At 38.1% G+C, this 20,278-nt stretch overlaps 1 protein-coding gene across 2 annotated transcripts in view; it reads left to right on the top strand.

Annotated features, from left to right (window-relative positions):
- Positions 1 to 20,278, top strand: part of ATRAID (all-trans retinoic acid induced differentiation factor) — a 425,080-nt gene that overhangs the window by 388,847 nt on the left and 15,955 nt on the right. The window contains exon 6 of one of the 2 annotated variants that reach the window (XM_044061491.1): positions 9,467 to 9,567. The exons of the other annotated variant lie outside the window; for it this stretch is intronic. Within the exon in view, the coding sequence (XP_043917426.1) occupies positions 9,467 to 9,567 (101 nt within the window). The remainder of the gene's footprint in view (positions 1 to 9,466; positions 9,568 to 20,278) is intronic. 2 annotated transcript variants of the gene reach the window in all.

The following is a 20,278-nucleotide window of genomic DNA, read 5'->3' as shown; positions in this document are numbered from 1 at the left end:
AGTCCAGTCTAGTACCCTCTCAGGACATGTGCTTTCTGGGTGTGAGACTGAATACAGCTTCCCAGATGGCCTTTTTGACCCCGGACAAACAAAGAAGCCTTTCTCTTTATTTCCATCAAATGTCTCTACGGTCCAGGCTGACTGCAAGGACAGTCCTTCAAGCCTTGGGGTTCATGGCATCTTGTATTCTGGTGCTTCCCAATGCCAAATTGCATATGAGGAAGCTTCAATGGTATCTCAAAAATGTATGGACACAGCACTGCCAAGATCTAGACACTGTCATTCAGATAATACCTTGCATTCGGAAGGAGTTTTGTGGTGGGCTCAGGAATGTCACCTAAACAAGGGACTCTCTGTGACCCGGCCAGAGGCGAGTCAGATTCTAACGACAGATGCCTCGGACAAGGCTTGGGGAGCACACCTCAATGGAAAATGGGTGCAAAACACGTGGCCTGTCAAACTCCAACATTTGCGCATCAACTTGAAGGAAATGTTAGCAGTCCAGTTTGCATTGATGGCTTTCAAAGATTTACTTCACCCAGGGCAGGTGTTGATTCAAACAGACAACACTACTGTCATGTGGTACATCAACAAGCAGGGGAACCCATTCTTACCCTCTTTGCAGGCAAGCGATGATTCTGTGGGAAACTGCTCTCAATCTACACCTCAATCTTCAGGCAAGGTTTCTACCAGGAGCACAGAACTCCTTAGCAGATGTATTGAGCAGACAAATAGTGGATCCTCACGAATGGAAATTGGATCCTCATGTATTTCAACAGTTGACAGTGTTATGGGGAACTCCAGACATAGATCTGTTCGCTTCTCCACTAAATTACCAGTTGCCAAAGTTTTGCACAAAAATGTTTCATCACACAGCTTGGAAGGTGGACGCTCTATCATTCAGTTGGAACAATCTGCATGTATATGCCTTTCCACCTCTGCCTCTTCTTCCCAAGGTACTCTTGAAGGCCAGACAAGACAAGCCAACCATGATTTTGATAGCACCGGATTGGCCTCGACAACACTGGTACCCACTACTGAGGAGCTTAGTACGAGAACCTCCATGGCCTCTGCCTTTGATTCCGCACCTTTTGTCACAAGAGGACAGTCACTTCCTCAATGTCAAGATTCAGTCTCTACATCTAACAGCCTGGCATATTCTGTTTTAGACTCTGGAGGGTCTCAGCTTCCACAAGTTTTGAATGTTATTTTGGAGGCCAGGAGGCCTAGTACCAGGAAAGTTTACGCTGATAAATGGAGGAGATTTTTTATTTGGAGCAAAGGAAAGGACTTTGATGTCTCCAAACCTGATTTAAGTGTTGCTCTTCAATATCTTACTGAGTTATTGGACAAGGGTTTGTCTTTCTCCTCAATAAAGGTCCATGCTGCAGCCATTTCTGCTCACTATGATTGTGACCCTCCTTTATTCTCTCATCCTTGGTTTAAGCAATTTCTTAGAGGGCAAAGAATATAAGACCCCACGTGAGCTCCTACTCCTGCTTGGGATCTCAATTTTGTGTTGGAAAAACTTACTCTACAACCTTTTGAGCCTGCAGCTACTGCCGAGTTAAAGTATTTGTCATGGAAAACTGCTTTTTTGTTGGCCATTACCTCCGCAAGAAGGGTTTCTGAATTACAGGCCCTCATGGCAGTGGAGCCTTTCCTGATTTTTCATAAGGATAGGGTATCTTTGCGTACTAATCCTTCCTTTATGCCTAAGGTGGTTTCTAGTGTGGCCTTAAATCAAACTATTCATTTGCCTACTTTTTATGCAAACCCCCAAAATAAAGGGGAGAAAATTTTGCATACTTTGGATATTCACAGGCAGTTGCGTTATTATTTGAGCAGAACCAAGGAGTTCAGACAGTCTCAGCAATTGTTTGTTTCTTTTGCTTTGGGTTCAAAACAAACTATTTCTAAATGGATTGGGTTTTGTATTTCTTTCTGTTATTCCCATCATGGTAAGGAGATTCCTGCTGGAATCAGGCCTCATTCCACTAGGGCTACTGCTACTTCTACGGCCTTTCTAAGGGGGGTAGCTACAAAAGACATTTTGGAGGCAGCTACTTGGAGTTCAGTGCATACCTTTTCTAAACATTACCACCTTCCTCTTTATTCTAAGTCTAGGGCTGGATTTGCCACTGCAATTTTACAGGGCATTTTAGCGGCCCCTAATGCTTTATGATTTTTACCATCCTCCCTTTCCCGTTGCTTTGGGATTCTACCCATAAGTAAGGACTGCAGCAATGTGAGATGAAGAACATAGTACAGTTTTGTACCTACCATAAATGTAGATGTTCGAAGATCCACATTGCTGCAGTCCAATTTACCTTCCCTCCTTCCTCACTGTAGTTAGACTTGGTGCTATGCTTTAGGTGATGGTTGTTGTTGGGCATGTTTTTGGGAGGTATTCTGTTTTTGGCTGTGGCCTTTCTGGTTTGGCCTTCTGACATCTGGGGCAAGAAAAGACTGAGGATATGACGTCGGTCATGCGCCTTTATACCCTGACGCTCTGATGTCAGATCTAGGCGCCCATGACCGACGTCAGCCTAATACTTTGGTATTCGGGCCGACCGAGGACAGCGGACTACCCATAAGTAAGGACTGCAGCAATGTGGATCTTCGAACATCTACATTTATGGTAGGTACAAAACTGTACTTTATATTTTCTACCTTATAAACAGCCATTACGAAGGAAAATGAATGCTGCAATCAAAAGCAGTAGTACATATGTGTTGTACATAGACAGAATTCAGCACCAATTCTCTATTAGTACATACTTAATATAGACACATGTTTTTCTTACTTAAGAAAGTGCTTTTTTGTTTGTTTTTGTTTTTTTCTGGAACTATTGTTATTTATGTACATATGTTAACAGCTCTATGGCTAGACCCAAAGTAGATTTAACACATTATTTTGAATGATAGTATAATACAGATAGCGAAAGGTCTATCATACCTAATCAACACTAATTATGAGTTTAATAACTCAGCTAACCAACATATATGTTAAAAGAAATCTCGATGAATGGTAGGGAGGTAAAGGGTCCATCCTGGGGATCATTCTAGTTGCTCAGCATGATGAAGATACTAGATACTAATGGTCATGTGATACTAAGACACTATTGTAGATTGTGCTAGTGAAGGTTTTGGGATAGTTGGCCTAGTGCACACTAATGAACCTGTGAACCTATATATTAAAATGTTGGTTTCTACTGAAACAAGCACTAATCCAGAAATAAATATATGTATTGGTCACGTTATTTGATACAAAGAGGAATTTAATGAACAAGAAAGATTTACAAATACAAATTTCATCATAAAATCTTAGTAATTGATTAATTTGAATCTGTTCACATATTAACTGTATATTGATTTATTAGTTATATCTGTGTTTTGAGTTAAATATTAATACACAAAGACAATAAAAAATTAAGATGTAAATAGAAACTATAGCAACAATTGCATATTAAAATCATAAGGTGGGGCTGGAGCTCTGTTGTTATAGATAGGATGGTGAATTTAAGTGGCGGATGCTACTTAAATTAGGAGTTTATAACTTCAGGCAGGGTATGGGGTTTGCTTCCAAGGTTATGCAATTAATTTATAGATGTAAAAATCATTTTGTTAAGACATCCTCTATTTGCATCATACACAAGGTATTAATCCCAGCAAGACATAATCCATATTTCTGTCATAGAATTAACCCATGTATTAACAAAGTATTTCAATACACAACAAAGGAAAATTCATTAAAAAAGTCTATCTCAATGATTTTGAATTAAATGAAAGATATTATGATTGTTAAACATTAAAATGGTCATTTTAAAAGGTATTTCCATTAGCATTAATGGCTTTAATAATCCTTGTAAAATTTGTTTAGGTATCTGAATTTACATAAGTCTAATATAATTTTCTTACAGGAAATGCATCTTCTGAAAACAAATATAGCTAAACTAGATGCAAATAGGTTTATTATTTTATCTATTTCTGAACGTACTCAAAAAAGAGAGGGGTAGCCATTTTATGGAACAAATTATTACCTATTCCCCAAAAAAAATACTTATAAAGATGATAAAGGAATGGTATGTTCGGTTATAGAGAAATAAAAAAATTTTTACTTTGGTTAATGTTTATTGGATACCAGGCATAGGAATAAGCACAGTCAAACAACACCTTAATCAAATTGTTCTTTTTGCAAAAGGAAATGTATTGGCATGTGATTTTAATTGCATACTTAAAGATAAGAGGAAAATATCATCACAGGCCAAACATCTAATAGATTTTTATGAATTCATTTCACTTAAATGATGTAAATAATCAAGCAGATCCAAAATCACTACCCTATTTTTATTCTAATATACATGGTTCCTATTCCAAAATTGATAGAGTCCTTATCTCTAACTATTTAAAAAATGTTATAACTATCCATGATTATATCTTATCCAATATCAGATCATAATCATGCAATGTACAATTTAGATGAATATCAGCATATATCACTAAATTAGAAGAATTTAAAGAATGCATAAAAAATGAAATACAGAACTTCATAGAAATAAATACTACTCCTGACTCATCAGTGATATATATTTGGGATGCTCTTAAAGCATAGCTATATGGCAAAATAATTAAATGGTATAACAAAAGAAAATCTTGGGATAAAGATCTACAGGAGATGCAGAATAACTTTGATAACCTTAAACTCAATCAAAATGTTAACTACATAAATAATGACATTAAAGAGAAATTAATGCCTTGAACAATAAATATTTAGAAATCCTTAGTCATAAAACTATGATATGTTTGGAAAAACACAAATTTCTCGCATTTTCAGACAACCCCAAATACTTAAATAGACTTAAAAAAAATCCTTAAGATTCAGCAAACACAATCATGTTAAAGAAATGTATTATAAAAAGAAAAAGAGAAAAGTTTATAACATACAAGATATATTAGAAGAATTTAGAGAACACTTTTATAACATCAATCATAATGAAGTCTGTATGGATTCAAAAGAAAACATAAATTAATTTATAAGCAAGTACATAAATATCTCAGCAAAAAAGTACACCTAATAGATAAAAGTATAACATGCAGATATTCAGACTCAAATTAACAATCTTAAACAGAGCTCCAAGAAATGATGGAATAATTCCAGAAATGTATAAAATTATGCCCAAAAATGCTTTAATATTACTACAAAAAGTTTTTATAACATCTCAAACTGAAGCTATTTGCTCTCCCTCATGGAAGTATAAATGTATAGCCCCTATAGTAAAACCAAATACAGATTCAGCAAAATGTACCTCTTATAGACCTATTTCACTATTGGGCGGCCACGGTGGTGCAGCGGTTAGTGTTGCCGCCTCACAGCAAGATGTTCTCCGGTTCAATCCTCGGCTGGGGTGCCTTCTGTGCGGTGTCTGCATGTCCTCTCTGTGGTCGCATGGGTTTCCTCCGGGTGCTCCAGTTTCCTCCCACATCCCAAAGACATGCTGTAGGTGGATTGGACACTCTAAATTGGCCCTAGGTGTGAGTGCGTGCATGTGTGTGCCTTCTGTGGAAGGTTGGGCGCCGGGCTGGCAACTCGATACTGTAAAACTCCACTGCCAATCATGAGCGGAAGGTGATCCGCTGTGGCGACCCCTAACCGGGAAAAGCCGAAAGAGAAGAAGAAGATAGACCTATTTCACTATTGAACGTAGATTACAAAATGCTTATGAATATATATGCAGACAGACTGTAGAAACTTCTCCCAAACTTAATAGATGATGACCAAACTGTTTTCTTAATCAATAGAAATACATTTGATAATATAAAAAGAACACTTATTTTAATTGATTACTCTAATAAAAGACTTAATATTAATAAGCCTAGATATATCTTCTGCATTTGACTCAGTGAATTGGGACTACTTGTTCATATTACTTAAAAATCTAAATTTCTCAGATAACTTTATAAACTTAATATCTTATTTATACAAAGGCACCCAAGGATATATAAAAATAGGTACCCAAGTAGCACAAAACATTCCAATATTAAAAAGAACTAAACAGGGTTGTCCTCTATCCCCTTATTATTTACTTTAATAATGGAACCATGGGCTAATGCCATTAGAATTAATAAAGTTATAGAAGGTTACAGTATAAATTCAGCAATAACATCTAAAATTCAGCTCTTTGCAGATGGTGCTGTCATCACATTAAATGGAAATTTTTCACAAATTTCTGCTTTATTTGAGTCCATATCTGACTTTCAAAAAATATCAGGCCTGTCTTTTAATAATGAAAAAACAAAGATACTTCCTATCTTCCTTAATAAGAAAAATCTATCAAATGAATACCTTAAATACATTTCTGATTCTGATCAGTTTAACTATTTAGGGATATCATTAAATAAAGATATATAAAAATACATCTTGGCTATCATAACATAATGAATAATATTCAATCTTTAATATGCAAATGGAATAAAATCTTCTTTACCATGAAAGAAAGACTAATAATAACTAAAATGATCATTCTCCCCAAAAATATATATTATTCAGTCAGTTTTATTACTCCCTCCTAAACAAATTGTAAGAAAACTAAATTCAATGTTGTTGAGATTCTTGAGGTATCCAAGTAAGCCTAGGATAGCTCTACATTATCACCTAAATAGCTGGACAAGGGGAGGTATAACCTTTCCTGACCTTGAGTTATATTCTGTTTCTTCTATAATAAAAAACATTTCTTTGATAGTAGATTCTACATATTTAGCTAAATGGAAAGTTTATTGGGAAGTAATAGGTATGGACACATTTATTAGATCCCAAACTTATAAATTAAGCATGTTAAATACTCCTTTCATTTGGGTACTAAAAATAATTTTTTACAACATACACAACACCAAAACTTTCAACCAGTTATATTTCAACCGTTATAATAAAATTCAGAAATGTTATATACAAGTATCCAATATATAAAGAATGGTCCTTCCTCTTATACCCTTTAGCCTATACACAATGAATTATTTCCTCCACTGATTCCACCAAAATACTATTATTTAAAGAAAAAGGTGTGATTTATTGGTTTCAGTGTATGGTAAATAATGAAGTTAAAACAACTGACAATCTAATTAGAGTTTGATTTAAATGATAATCTCTGGTTAGAATTACAAGAGTATAGACAGTTTCTCTTAAATATGTTTGGTTTAATATTACCTATTAATAAATAAGTAGTTTCAGTGTTGTTAAATTACTTAATTTTAAGTATACAACATAAAACTACTTTCAAAGGCAAGTTATCACAGATATGCAAGATAATTAGCGATGAAACATATAGCTGCCCTGAAGGCTTTTGGAACTGTTATATTTCTCTAAATGATTTACAACCTGATGATCAAGATAAGAGGAACATTTGAGAATCACATAGTAAAACAACATCCTCACTCAGGTGACAGTTATATACATGGAAATTCTTGTATAGAGCATTTTACACTCCACTTATTATTGAGTAATGTTACTAAAAAAGAAAATTTTTGAAAAAGGTATAAGCTAGAAAAAATGCTAATTGGGTGCACATGTTTTATGACTATAAAGAATTAAATGGCTATTGGGAAAAAGTAAACAAGCTTTAACAAGCTATATTTACTGATAAGTTTACTGTAACCAAATCCACGCTCCTCTTTAACACTCCTACACATTGTATTAATAATAGAAAAATCAAACTTCCTTTGTTATGGACAATACTGGTAGTGGCTAGAAAAATTATAACCAGAAATTGGATCACAGATACTCACCAACATTTAATGAATTCAGAAATACTGTTATACAAGTATGCCACATGGAGCTTTGGACAATTAAGTCAAGATCATCTAGGAAAACATATTCATATAATATGTGGGTTAATGTACAGGAATTATTAAAAAAATTATGTATAATCGTGTGATACTTGGACTTTAACATATGTTCTTGAACTGTGCATAAAGGGATGTCTTTGTAAATACTTTGTTTACTATAGACGTATATATGTGTGTGTGTGTGTGTGTGTGTGTGTGTGTGTGTGTGTGTGTGTGTGTGTGTGTGTGTGTGTGTGTATTTGATTGAAAGTTAACTCTATGTAATAATTATGTTTTTCTTTTTCTTTTTTTCTGGTTTAAATGTAAAATTCAGTAAAACTGTTTAAAAAAAGTGTGATAGCTGTACACATTGCATTATATATCTTGATAAATGCCCTGTGTTGGAATTGAATTAAATATGATATTGTGAGGGAGAGTTCCATCACAAACCACAGCAATATGCTTTTTTTTATTAATAGGCAGTTACTGGCAGGAAAAATGTATACTACTACAACTGGTAGTAACTATTGTGCTAAAGTCAATTTCTTAATTTGGAGTAATTAGTTGGTGAGGGTTTGTTATTAGAGAATCATGTAATAAGCTAATTTCCTAGACATATAATACTCTGCTTTAAGTTATTCATAATATTCAGTTTCTGGGGATCCCATGTATCTTTTTGGATAATCTGGAAGGATACAACCCCATACTGACCTAGAATGTGGAATCATATTGCCAGTCTTTTAAATTCCATATTTTAGATAATGAAAGAGGGATGGTAGAGCCCAGTGAAGATTGTTGTAGGAAATATCCAAAAGGCCCATTTCAGGATATGAGGAAGTTATTCACATACAAACAGACTAAGTTGGTGAATGCAGAAATATTTCAAAGGCTTCCATGCTGCCTGCACAATATATGCTAAGCTTTTTACCACTCAAACCAATTGAAGACAGTGATGTGCTTTATGATGAACTATTTTATTATTTAATTATCATCCATTCTCTTTGCTGGTTTTGGTGTCTTAAAACTAGTTGGTACTCCAATATGTGTGCTTAATTAGGATAATACTAGCTACAAAAAATGTTACTGTAACAAAGGCATTGTGAGGTTATCTCTTACAGCAGGTCATGTACCTCCACTCCATAATCCCTCACCACTTTAAACTTTTCTCTGCTGCTCCATAAATAGTATTGTCATTTGCTTTCCTTCCTTAGCTTTCTGCTCAGTTTTAGCATTCACATTATCTCCAGGTTGTAGATAGAGAACCAGAAAAAGCTGTTGGACCAGGTACCTCTAGTGCTACTTGATTTCCATGATGAGTACCTGTGAGGTACCGCCCCTTCTGTGTAGGTTGGGAGTTCCATTGTTGTTTTGGAGTCTGACAGTTAAGTGTTCTGTACATATGTTTTGTTGCAGTGTTCTTTGCAGATATCCTATTATCTTAAGTTCTTAGTTAGCTGCTGTGCAACAGCACTTAAGGAGGCAGAAGTACACATACAATTTATTTAAAATTATACCGTTCACACAGACATAAGAATTTCATAATTAACATTAGCTTTGTTGAAAAAACAGCTTTGCTTTTCACTATGTATATGTTCTGTTGTTCCCTACTTTTTATTTGTAATTTTAGTATTTGTTTATTGTTACAGTCCCATTGTGTCCTGACAGTTCCATGTGTGAAGCTGATGGCCCAGGCCTGTTCCAGTGTTCATGTTCAGATAAATTTCATGGGTACAGGTGTCTTAGAAAGGTAAACGTATTTAAGTTTTCCACTTTTACTGTTGTGCTTAAAAAGAAAAGCTGATACAGCAGGTTTTGTTATCCTCCTCTTCCGTGATGCTTCTGTTATTTAATGCATATTAGAGAATGTCTGAACAAGAAGCATCTTCTTTTGAAGTATTTCATTGTTTAAAAACCTTAGCAAGGTAAATATTTCTGTGGAATGGAATAAATTACATTTTTATCATTTTTATCATATGACAAAGAAAGCAGTGCTACATATTTCCTGTACAGACTGTGAAAGTGTCAGCCCTAGCAAAGTAGTTTGATGTCTAGCCACATCACGGGCAACCAAGGTTCTAGAAGAAACCAGGAATGAGAAAAGACATCTGATAAAGAATCGTGTGTCCAGTGATAACTATCCTTCCCTGGGGTGGGTGGAAATTTGGAGTAGTTTGCTATACCATTCTATATATTGAGCCTTGAGAAAGAGAGTTAAACAGTAGGGTCGAATAGAGAAAGGGGATGGATTTCATATGACAGAAAGTAGATGCGTGAACTGAGATATCTGTGACATTTATTGCTAAAGGGTGTATCGGCTGCTCATAAGTAGACTGCCCTTATGTTATACAAAATCAGTGAATAACTGCAGATGCTTATACAGAAGACTCAGAAATATTTTTTTGGTATTGCCACAGTAGGGGATGCTTCTGAATACAAGCTTAATGTCAAATCCAGGATTTTTTTTTTTTGATTCCGCCAATTTTTCACAGGGAGTACCCTCCATACAGCTGCCAGCCTAATCTGAGAATTAATATAAGATGAGCAGTCTCCTCATGAGATAAGTTCATAAAGAAGTTCTTACAGCATTTCCTCCACATAGGCCATCCAAGAGTACTGTATCGGTTATTTGTGGATCATACACTTTTAGTCCAATTAGCTGTTCTATTTTTAAAGCACACACGATATTTCCAATTTCCTTGTATTCAAAGAGAACCTATCCCATAACCATAGAAGAATCTGAGCAGTGTTAAACATACATCTGTGAATTTCGGTGTTCTCATTTATATTCAGATCAAACATATCCTGAAGCATTTCACTGTTAAAACTTCTATAACCAAGTATAAATTACCTTTTAATATTTGTAGTGAATAGTATACAGTTTTAACTTAAGATGTCTATCTACATAAGGAAGATCTTTCAAAATTGTAATCCTTATAATGAATTTTGTACATTCGCAGGTTTTATAAGATGTCCACTGTTATAGGAGCAAAATAATTTATTATTTTCCAAATATGGTCTAGTAAATGATTTATATAATTCAACCATCTGTCTGTCATCCCTTAGAGGTTTTTCATTAACAGCCCACGTTGTTTCATTGTTTTAGTAACAGTTGTATTAACATGCTTAATCTTAAATTAGATGAAGTTAAGATTCCTAAGTCTGAAATCAGATACTTCATTTAAAATCTTATTATGTAACACAGTAGGTTCCATCATAATAAATTTACCAAAATATATTATTTTGAATTTATCAATGCTAAAATCTATACTGATAGTATTGGCTGAAGTAGAAACATCTGCCATGTATTTATTTATATTGATATAATTATTTGTAGAAGTGAGGATGAAACCTTCCTTAAAGTCGTCAGCCTATTTGTTTATCCATGCATGTTTTATTCTAGGAAAAGAGACAAGTACAATATTAAATAACGAGTCTAACTCAGAACCACAAAGGACACCTGCATTACATAAGAAGAAAAGGAACTCGATCCAGAGACTGTTACAAGCTGTTTCCTATCAAGCAGCCATTCCATAATTTAGTTAATTAAATATGGATTCAAATTTACTTTTATAAGGGTTTTGGAGATTGAGATATATGGCAGACTGTCAGAAGCCTTAGCTAAGTCCAAATGTACAACAGCAGACATTACATGATCCACTACATTAGTGACATGATTATAAAATTCAACTAAATTTGTTAGGGTAGATTTACAAACAGCAAAACCATGTTGATGCACATCATGTGCATTACTTGTCACTCTATTCTATGCTATAAGTTCAATTAAACACCTTTCCTAACACTTCTCCATCACAGATCCCAAGCTAATTGGGTGGTAGTTATTCAAATTGGTTGTTTTATCCTTCTTAATGTATAGGAGTTACTGCTGATAATTTTCACTTCTTAGGAACAGTACAAGTCCTGTTTTTCACTTCTTAGGAACAGTACAAGTCCTGTTTTTGCAAGTATTTAAATTTATAAAAAAAGAAGATTAACTAAATAATCTTTCATCAGAATTGAAAAAATACCACCTGGTCCTACAGTTTTATTCTGGAGCTTTTCCAGTGCTCACTAAAGTTATCTCGGGACAGGAAATGTCCCATGTACTTAGCATGTTAAAGGAAAATCTGCTTTTTCTTTTATCATTGGTGATATCACAGAAATGCTTGTTAACTGTTTTAGCTATGCCCAAAGAATGTCACGGTATAGAGCCACTTAGTTCATTTGGCATGACTGGATTACGTCTTCCTATGAAAATTAATATACCTGTAGTACTTCTTTTGATTGCCAGAAATAGCTAACCTGATTTTAATCTCATTTTGTCTCTTTCTAATTTTGATTTGAAGAACCTTAGTTATTTTATTCAGATTACTCTTGTTATATTTTGTTGGCCATTTTCTATGCCTTAGAAATCTCCTTTTTCTTATAAACTGTTATCAGACTTATACCAGCAAAAAGAAATGTATTTTGTGATTTGTGTCTAATAATGTTAGACTTACCTTCTTCAATTAGTAGCTTCACATGGCAATTAGACTATAGATGTTATGTAGTCCTATCTCGCCATAATTCTTGCTGGATGGGTTCAGAGCCGATATTCAGCTCCGACTCGGCCGATACTAAAGCTCAAGAGCTTTTACTCACTCAAGGCTAGCCCCTATCCCATGGTGCCTCATGGCAAATCCCCAGATTTCGTTTGCCGCGAAAGCTTCGAGGTTGTGTCTTACTGGCTCGTTGGCTAAGTAAAACATTTTTTTACTATATTTAGTCTTTTCCTACCCTTTTTCTGTTATATATATATATATATATATATATATATATATATATATATATATATATATATATATCTATCTATATATAGATAGTTTTTTTGTCTCTTGTGCGACTGTTTTTGAAAGTTATTCAACCCCTATTCCCCCCTTAGGACTGTACGGCCCATTTAAGTTAAAGGGCTGTAGTGCCTATTTAAGTTAGAGGGCCTTTCCTCCGTGTGTGTGTGTGTGTGTGTGTGTGTGTGTGTGTGTGTGTGTGTGTGTGTGTGTGTGTGTGTGTGTGAGGATGTTTAAAAAAAAAAGTTTTCTTCTTCTCTTCTCACCTTTATTGTAGTTAATACTTTTACTGTTATCTTTTTGTCTTCGTTGCTAAGAATGTATAAAGATAAGGATCATAAGGATCATCGCTCTTCGGGGTTCAAAAAGTGTAATAGGTGTGCGCAGAAAATGTCTCTTACAGACAGCCACACCAGTTGTGTATATTGCCATGGCGAAGCCCATTTACAGGAACCTTGCACCTTCTGTCATGCTTTTAGCACTAGAGTTTTGAATGAGAGGAAGAGAAAACTCATTGACAGGGGTCTCATGACCAGTTCCTTCCAGAACAGCTGGAACTTGGTCAGGCAGCTCCAAAATCCTCAAAGAGAAAATCATCAGCCCCGGCTTCAGTGCCAACAAAAAAGACTAAAGCATCGGAACCAAGAAGTTCCAGTTCCGACTCAGCTTCATCTACTTTGGTGCTGTCAATTTCATCGGTTCTGAGACAATTTTCTGTACCGAAAATGTTGCTTGACATCGAGACTGTATCTCCTACATTGAGATCTCCTATTTTGGAGAGAAAGAGGTCTACTTCTGTCTCCTCCAGATCCTCCAGGACCCTATCAGATGAGGACATCGAGAGAGTGGTGATAAGATTGCTTTCAGATCCAGTTCTGGCTAGAAAATTGGCCCCTCCAGACCCAAAGGTCTCGGAGCCGACCCCCTTACCGACCACTGTTCCTCCTCCGACTGCTTCACTTTTGGAGCCATATTACGTCAGGTTCCTCTGTCTTTGACCCTTCGACTCCAGGGATTCAACCTGTTTCCTCGGAGCCAATTACTCTGTCCTCGATGGCTCAATCTGGAGTCGAGGGTTCTGGGAGCCGACGCTCTCATGTCGACTCCGAGGGGGACAGTCACCCTGGGTTCTTGTCAGCACCGACCCTCCCTCTCGGAGCCTTGGCTCGACTCAGCTCGGCTCCCGCTTCTGCTTCGAAGCCATTTCCTCTTGCTAGGAGTCGACCATCCACCTCCTTGGAGCAGAAGTCTTCAGGGGGAGGGGGCTTTCGAAGCTATAGAGAAGGCTTTATCCTCTGCCAAAGCCATTCCTTTGGAACCTGTGTCCCACCAGCAGCAGGCAGCAATCTCTTCCCTCCTGCTACCCCCACAGCATAGGGAAACAGAGGCTCAAGTAGCCCCCATTGGAGGTGCCCCCTCTTCCGAGACCTCCCCAGATTATCCCACTGGAGAGCTCCCTTGGAAGAGGCTATGTAAGAGGAAACATGTTGCCTCCCCGAGTCTGTCACGTCAGACACTGATTTAGAGGAATCAGAAGGGTCCCCTAGAGCCCCCTCTGAGGATGTCTCCTTTTCTGACACCCTAGAAATCCTTAGAGGGGTGATTGGAAGACCTCTAACCCAACTGAGGATGAACAAGTGTATCTTGAGGCCTTTGGCTCCCGACCTTCCACCTCTTGGGTGACGCCGCCTTATGACCAACTTTTGGGGGTCATATCGCAGAAAGCATGGATCTCTCCAGATTCAGTGGAAGCCGTCCCGAGGAGGCCAAGCAAATTTATGACAGCACCTGAGGACAAGTCTTTCCTTAGTAAGGGAGTTCCAGTTGATGCTATGGTGGAAGCAGTGGCCACCAAGAAGAAATTATCTGAGACGTCTTCTAATATCCATCTTCCTAACAAGGAGTCCAGGATGATGGATAGGCACAGGAAGCATACTTTTTCTTCAGCAGCATTTACATTAAGATCGCTGAATTACCTGACTCATTTTACTCATCTTCAGAGGGATCTCCTGAAAGAGTTAGGAGATACCCTCCAGGGTTCAGTAGCTCGGGGTTCAACTTTCTACGCAGCTCTCCACCCTTGCTTCCATAGCTAACTCCTCCATGAGGCTCATCTCATATGCGGCAGATGGAGCAAGTAGGGCAGCCATAGCAGGAATATCCCTCATGAGACATTCGTGAATGCTTCTTTGTAATTTTACAGAATCCTTCAAGTCTTCCTTCATTAATGTTCCCTTTGAAGGTTCATCTCTTTTTGGACCCCAAGTCAAAGAGACTTTGACTAGGTGCAAGCAGGAAGAGAAAACCTTATCTCCTGTTGGAGTCCATTTCTCTCTCTCGTCCAGACCCTATCCCAAGGGTAATACAGGAGGGAAAATGTGGTTCTTCAAATCCCAAAAAGGTTTCCCTCAGGCACAAGGTCAACTCTCCCCCAGAGACAGAGGGGGAGGATATAATGGAAGATGCCACCCTCGCAGCAGAGGAGATCCGCCACATCAGGGAGACAGAGAAGCTTTCTCTGACCGTCTCTTCCATCGACCCTGAGGGGTTGCCCGACTGTCCGTCTCTGGAGGCAGTCGAGGGTCTTATATCGCTGTACCCAAGCTTCTGGCTATCACTCAAGATTGTTGGGTACACACAATAATATCGAGAGGTTACCTGATTCCCTTTATTTTCGAACCCCCAACAAACCGGTCTCTTCCAGACATACCACCTATCCAACTAGACCGTGCAAAACATCAGAGGTCATCTCGTTGCTACAAAAAAGTCATCGAAGGAGTCCCCGCAGAGCAAGTAGGATCCGGAACTTACTCTCGATTCTTTTTAGTTCCAAAAAAGACAGGGGACTGGAGATCAATTCTAGATCTCAGCAGGCTCAACAAGCATGTAAGGAAATCAAAGTTCCGAATGGTCACTCTGCAGTCGATATTTCCCTTTATCAGGAAAGACAACTGGATGTGCTCAGTCGATCTCCAGGATGCGTACTACTACATCAAAATGGACAGGCGCTCCAGGAGACACTTACGCTTCCGGCTGGGAGCCAGTCATTTTCAGTTCAGAACACTGCCCTTTGGCCTCACTACAGCCCCCAGAGTGTTTACCAAATTCATGGCAGTGGTAGCGGCTCACCTGAGACGTCAAGGATTCCAGGTGTTTTCATACCTAGACAACTGGCTCCTCATTGCTACCACCAAGCATCAACTCAAGAGGACCAGGGATGAGACTCTATCCTTGTGCGCCAGTCTAGGCATCACTGTCAGCTTGCAAAAGTCAATCTTATCTCCCTCGCAGCACATTGTATATCGAGGCTCAGAAATAGACACGACCACCATGTAAGTAAGGCTAACACAGGAAAGAGTGGAATCTCTACGCAGTCACTTCAGATCCTTACTAAACAAAGAGTTCAGGCCAGAGTAGTCCTCCAACTCCTAGGGACTATGGCGTCTGCCATCCTATTAGTTCCTCTTGCTCGCCTACACATCAGGATTCTCCAATGGCTGCTATTTGCACAATGGTCAATACGAGACCTTCCATTGTCTCACCAGATATTGATAACAAACGCATGCAGAAAGGATCTGAGATAGTGGTTACACACAAAACAACTTATCCTAGGTCATCCACTTGTTTCTCCCCAGGAGAAAGCAGTTTTGACCACGGATGATTCCCAGATAGGGTGGGGGGCATTATCTGGGATTGACAGTCCAAGGTACTTGGCAGATCTACGAGAACTACTTGCACATCAATGTTCTGGAGATGAGAGCGGTGCTGTATGCATTGCAAGCACTTCACAGCTCCCTTTCCACCAGGATGATTGCGATTCAGTCAGACAACATGTCTGTCATGTGGTACATAAACAAGCAAGGGGGAACCAAGTCCTGTCTGCTTTGCCGAGAGGCCTTAAGAGTTTAGAAATGGGCGATGGATGCTCAATGCTTCCTGATAGCAACACATATCCCAGGGAAATCCAAAGTAATAGCAGATAAACTCAGCCGAGCAATTCTGATGCCTCACGAGTGGTCCCTGAATCCAATGGTTGCGAAAGAGATCTTTCACAGATGGGGCCAGCCTTGCTGTGATCTATTTGCCACTCACCTGAACACCAATGCAGCAGCTACTTTGCCCTCATTCCCCATCTGGGGATGTCACCCAGGGATGCTGTAGTTCATGATTGGCCCCTGGAACTTCTTTATCCCTTTCCTCTTTTTCCACTCATCCCCAAAGTAATACAGAAAGCAAGACAGTTGAGGAGTTCCTTGATCCTCATTGTTCCTTACTGGCCTCGACAAGTTTGGTTCCCCTTTCTGTGGCCCTTCCACTTGGAGGAACCAGTGATTCTGGACCCATCTCCAGATCTCCTGATTCATCAATCGGGACAGTTCTACCCCTCGATCCACACCCTCAAATTGACAGCATGGCTGCTTCAGTTCCACGAATAGCCAGGTGTATTCCTCTATCCCCTGTGGTCAATCACTTTCTAATTTCATCCCATAAACCTTTCACTCAGAAACTGTATTCCAGCAAATGGAAAAGGTTTTTCCTTTGGGCTATAAATCGGGGCTTAGATCCATATACGGCTCCTTTAGAATCCACTTTATCCTTCCTAGTAACAATTTTTCATGAAGGAGCGGCAGCCGCTACAGTTAGAGTTCAATTAGCTGCTATTTCCAATTTCCACTTTGGTTTCATGGGAAATCCAGTCATGCAACACTCCTTGTGTAAAACCTTTTAAAATGAGTTCTTCTTCTCAGGCCCCCAATAAAACAACCATTAGAACCCTGGGACTTAAACTTAGTCCTCTCATTTTCGATGTCTGCACCCTCTGAGCCATCCTTGTCATCAGACCTAAAATTGTTGTCGTGGAAAACATTATTCTTGGTAGCCATAACATCTGCTGGGAGAGTTTCAGAACTGCAAGCTCTAACTATTCAACCTCCTTACATTATCTTTCCCAAGGATAGAGTCTCTCTCAGGACAAACCCTTCCTTTCTTCCTAATGTATGCTCAGAGCACAATCTGAATACCACCATTGAGCTACCTGTGTTTTTTCCAAACCACTCTAATAAATCAGAGTATAGACTACACCAGCTAGATGTTCACAGAATACTCAGGTTTTATATACACAGGACTAAAGAATTCAGAAATCTGATCAACTTTTTGTTTCCTTTTCTGACAAAAGGAAAGGCTTGCCTGTTTCTAAAATTACTCTTTCGAAATGGCTTTCAGATTGCATATCCTTTGCTTATCAACAAGCTGGTAGACAATTACCTGTCATAGTTAAAGGTCATTCTACTAGGGCTGTAGCTATTTCATGTGCCTTTAGATCTAGGCTACCAATTGATACTATTTGTGCAGCAGCTACTTGGGCAAGACCACATATGTTTGTCACTCATTACAAATTGGATTTGGCCTCCCGGGACAGGCCATCCTTTGGGTCCACTGTGCTGGAGAGTCTCTTTGCTTGAGCCACCCGGGATAGAGGTGCTAGGGATGCTGTCCCATCCAGCAAGAATTACGGCGAGATAGGACTACATAACATAAAGAAGTTATGTACTTACCATAACGTTCCATGTTTGTAGTCCATCTCGCCTATATTCTTGCGTCCCTCCCTCCAGCCCCCTTCCTGTTTCTGGGGGATCTGGTGGACCATTTTGGTGCTGCCTGAAATTGTCCTTTTGTGGTCCACCTGGGATGGATTATATTTCTAATACTTTGCTGTATTTATACAGCTCTTAGATTACTTTTACCTGATGGGTATTTATTGCTTTCTAGCAAACTGGGGATTTGCCGTAAGGCACCATGGGATGGCTAGCCTCGAGCCAGTAAAAGCTCTCAAGCTTTAGTATCGGCCGAGTTGGAGCCGAATATCAGCTCCGAACCCATCCAGCAAGAATATAGGCGAAATGGACTACAAACATGGAATGTTATGGTAAGTACATAACATCTTTTTAATATTGCTGTAATTAAATATTATCTTCTTAACTGCAAAATGCTTGATAAACCTAAAGGCATATCTATATTTACATTAAATATAAAATTAGTATTATTAGGCAATATTAAATCCTATATATTATTCCTGTTTTTATCAGTAACCAGTTTTAGCAATTTATGAAAATACACTGTGTCAATAAAGTCTCTGAGTTTTCATTATTAGTGCAGGATGCATTACAGGCCATATATGGGTAATGAAAATGACACAGAAGTATTAATGTATCATGTGTTAGTCTGATATCAAGCATGTCTAAACATTCCATATATTCATATTGGTTTTTCTATAGCATGCCACTATCATTAAAGAGCCAGTGGATTGTAATAGTTCAATCCCTAATAATTCATTGGATGTATCAGAAAAAAATAGTTCTGATGGAATATTGTCTCTAACCAAGATTAATGTACTACCTCACCTTAAAGCCTCTCTTAAACATTCACATTTCTTAAACCTTAGATAGACAAGCTCAGAAGAATTCCAGGCTTCTGTTATAATTATCAGATCATAATTACCCTGAGTAATAATGAATTTTAGTTCATCATATTTATTTCCTAGGCTTTGAGCATTACAGAAGTAAGTTTCTATATATTTATTTGAGCCTTCAGAATAAAAATTTGTATAATATAACTTTTTTATTGCATTATAAGCTGTTTCATTTCTATTCTCATAGTCATGTCAGAGGAGCTAAAAATGCTTTTTAGATTCACCACTTGTCCCTACTAAATATTCTGAACCATAACCACTTAGATGGAAACATTATTAAGAATACATTCTCAGGCCTATAAATCCTCTAAGGTAGTAGTAATGCAAAGATTATATACTGTACATAATTTATGCAACCCTAACGTAAACAAGTGGGCTATGGAATACAAGTACTCATTCCATTTAACTAAAGGAATTATTTTACTGAATATGAGAGCGACTGAATTTGTTTCCATATTTCTCAATAATATTTAATACAGATTGTTTCATATAGTTTAATGGTGTACAAGTTGTACTATTTTTACCATAGGTTCATAAGTGTGTAGGCCCTGGACTCTTTATAAGCCTAGCCCATAGGATTATCCTGGCATCGTGCCACCCGACTTTAGTTCCCAGTGCCTGTGTCGAGTAGAGTCGCTGGAGTGATCCCCGGGGTGAATTTTCTACTTCCCATCCACTCATCAAGATTTCTCTTGAAGAGGGTCAATGAGGCACTCTGCTTGACATGCATAGGAAGTCTATTCCATAGCATGGACAGCCTTTGGTTTATGAACCTGTCCCTCCAGCTTGTTCTGTTGATTGTGGTAATGAGGTTGAGGTCTCTGGAGCGTGTAGTGCGGCGGGATTGTGATTTCTTTAAATGTAGTATTAGACATGGCTTTGTAAGTCAAGCAGAGATTGCCTCTAAGTAGGCGATATGAGACAGAGAACAGTTGGAGTTTTTTGAGTCTGCCCATATAAGACAAGTGTTTAAGGCCTAGGATCCTCTTTGTGAGGTACTATTGCGGCCTCTCCAGTTGTTGCAGGTGTCTAGTGAGGTACATGCCAAATGAGGCATTGTACTCGATGATTGACCTAATGATGGGAGAGTAGAGGGAGACAGTGACCTTTTTCTTCCTGGATGCAAAACTCTTAGTAATGAGATGTGCCACATAGAAGGACTTTCT

This window comes from Protopterus annectens, chromosome 2.part0, assembly GCF_019279795.1.
Source record: "Protopterus annectens isolate FY-2018-M chromosome 2.part0, PAN1.0, whole genome shotgun sequence".
Classification (NCBI taxonomy): domain Eukaryota; kingdom Metazoa; phylum Chordata; order Ceratodontiformes; family Protopteridae; genus Protopterus; species Protopterus annectens.
The sequence above is the reverse complement of the archived record's forward strand: the minus strand, read 5'-3'. Positions and strand labels throughout refer to the sequence as shown.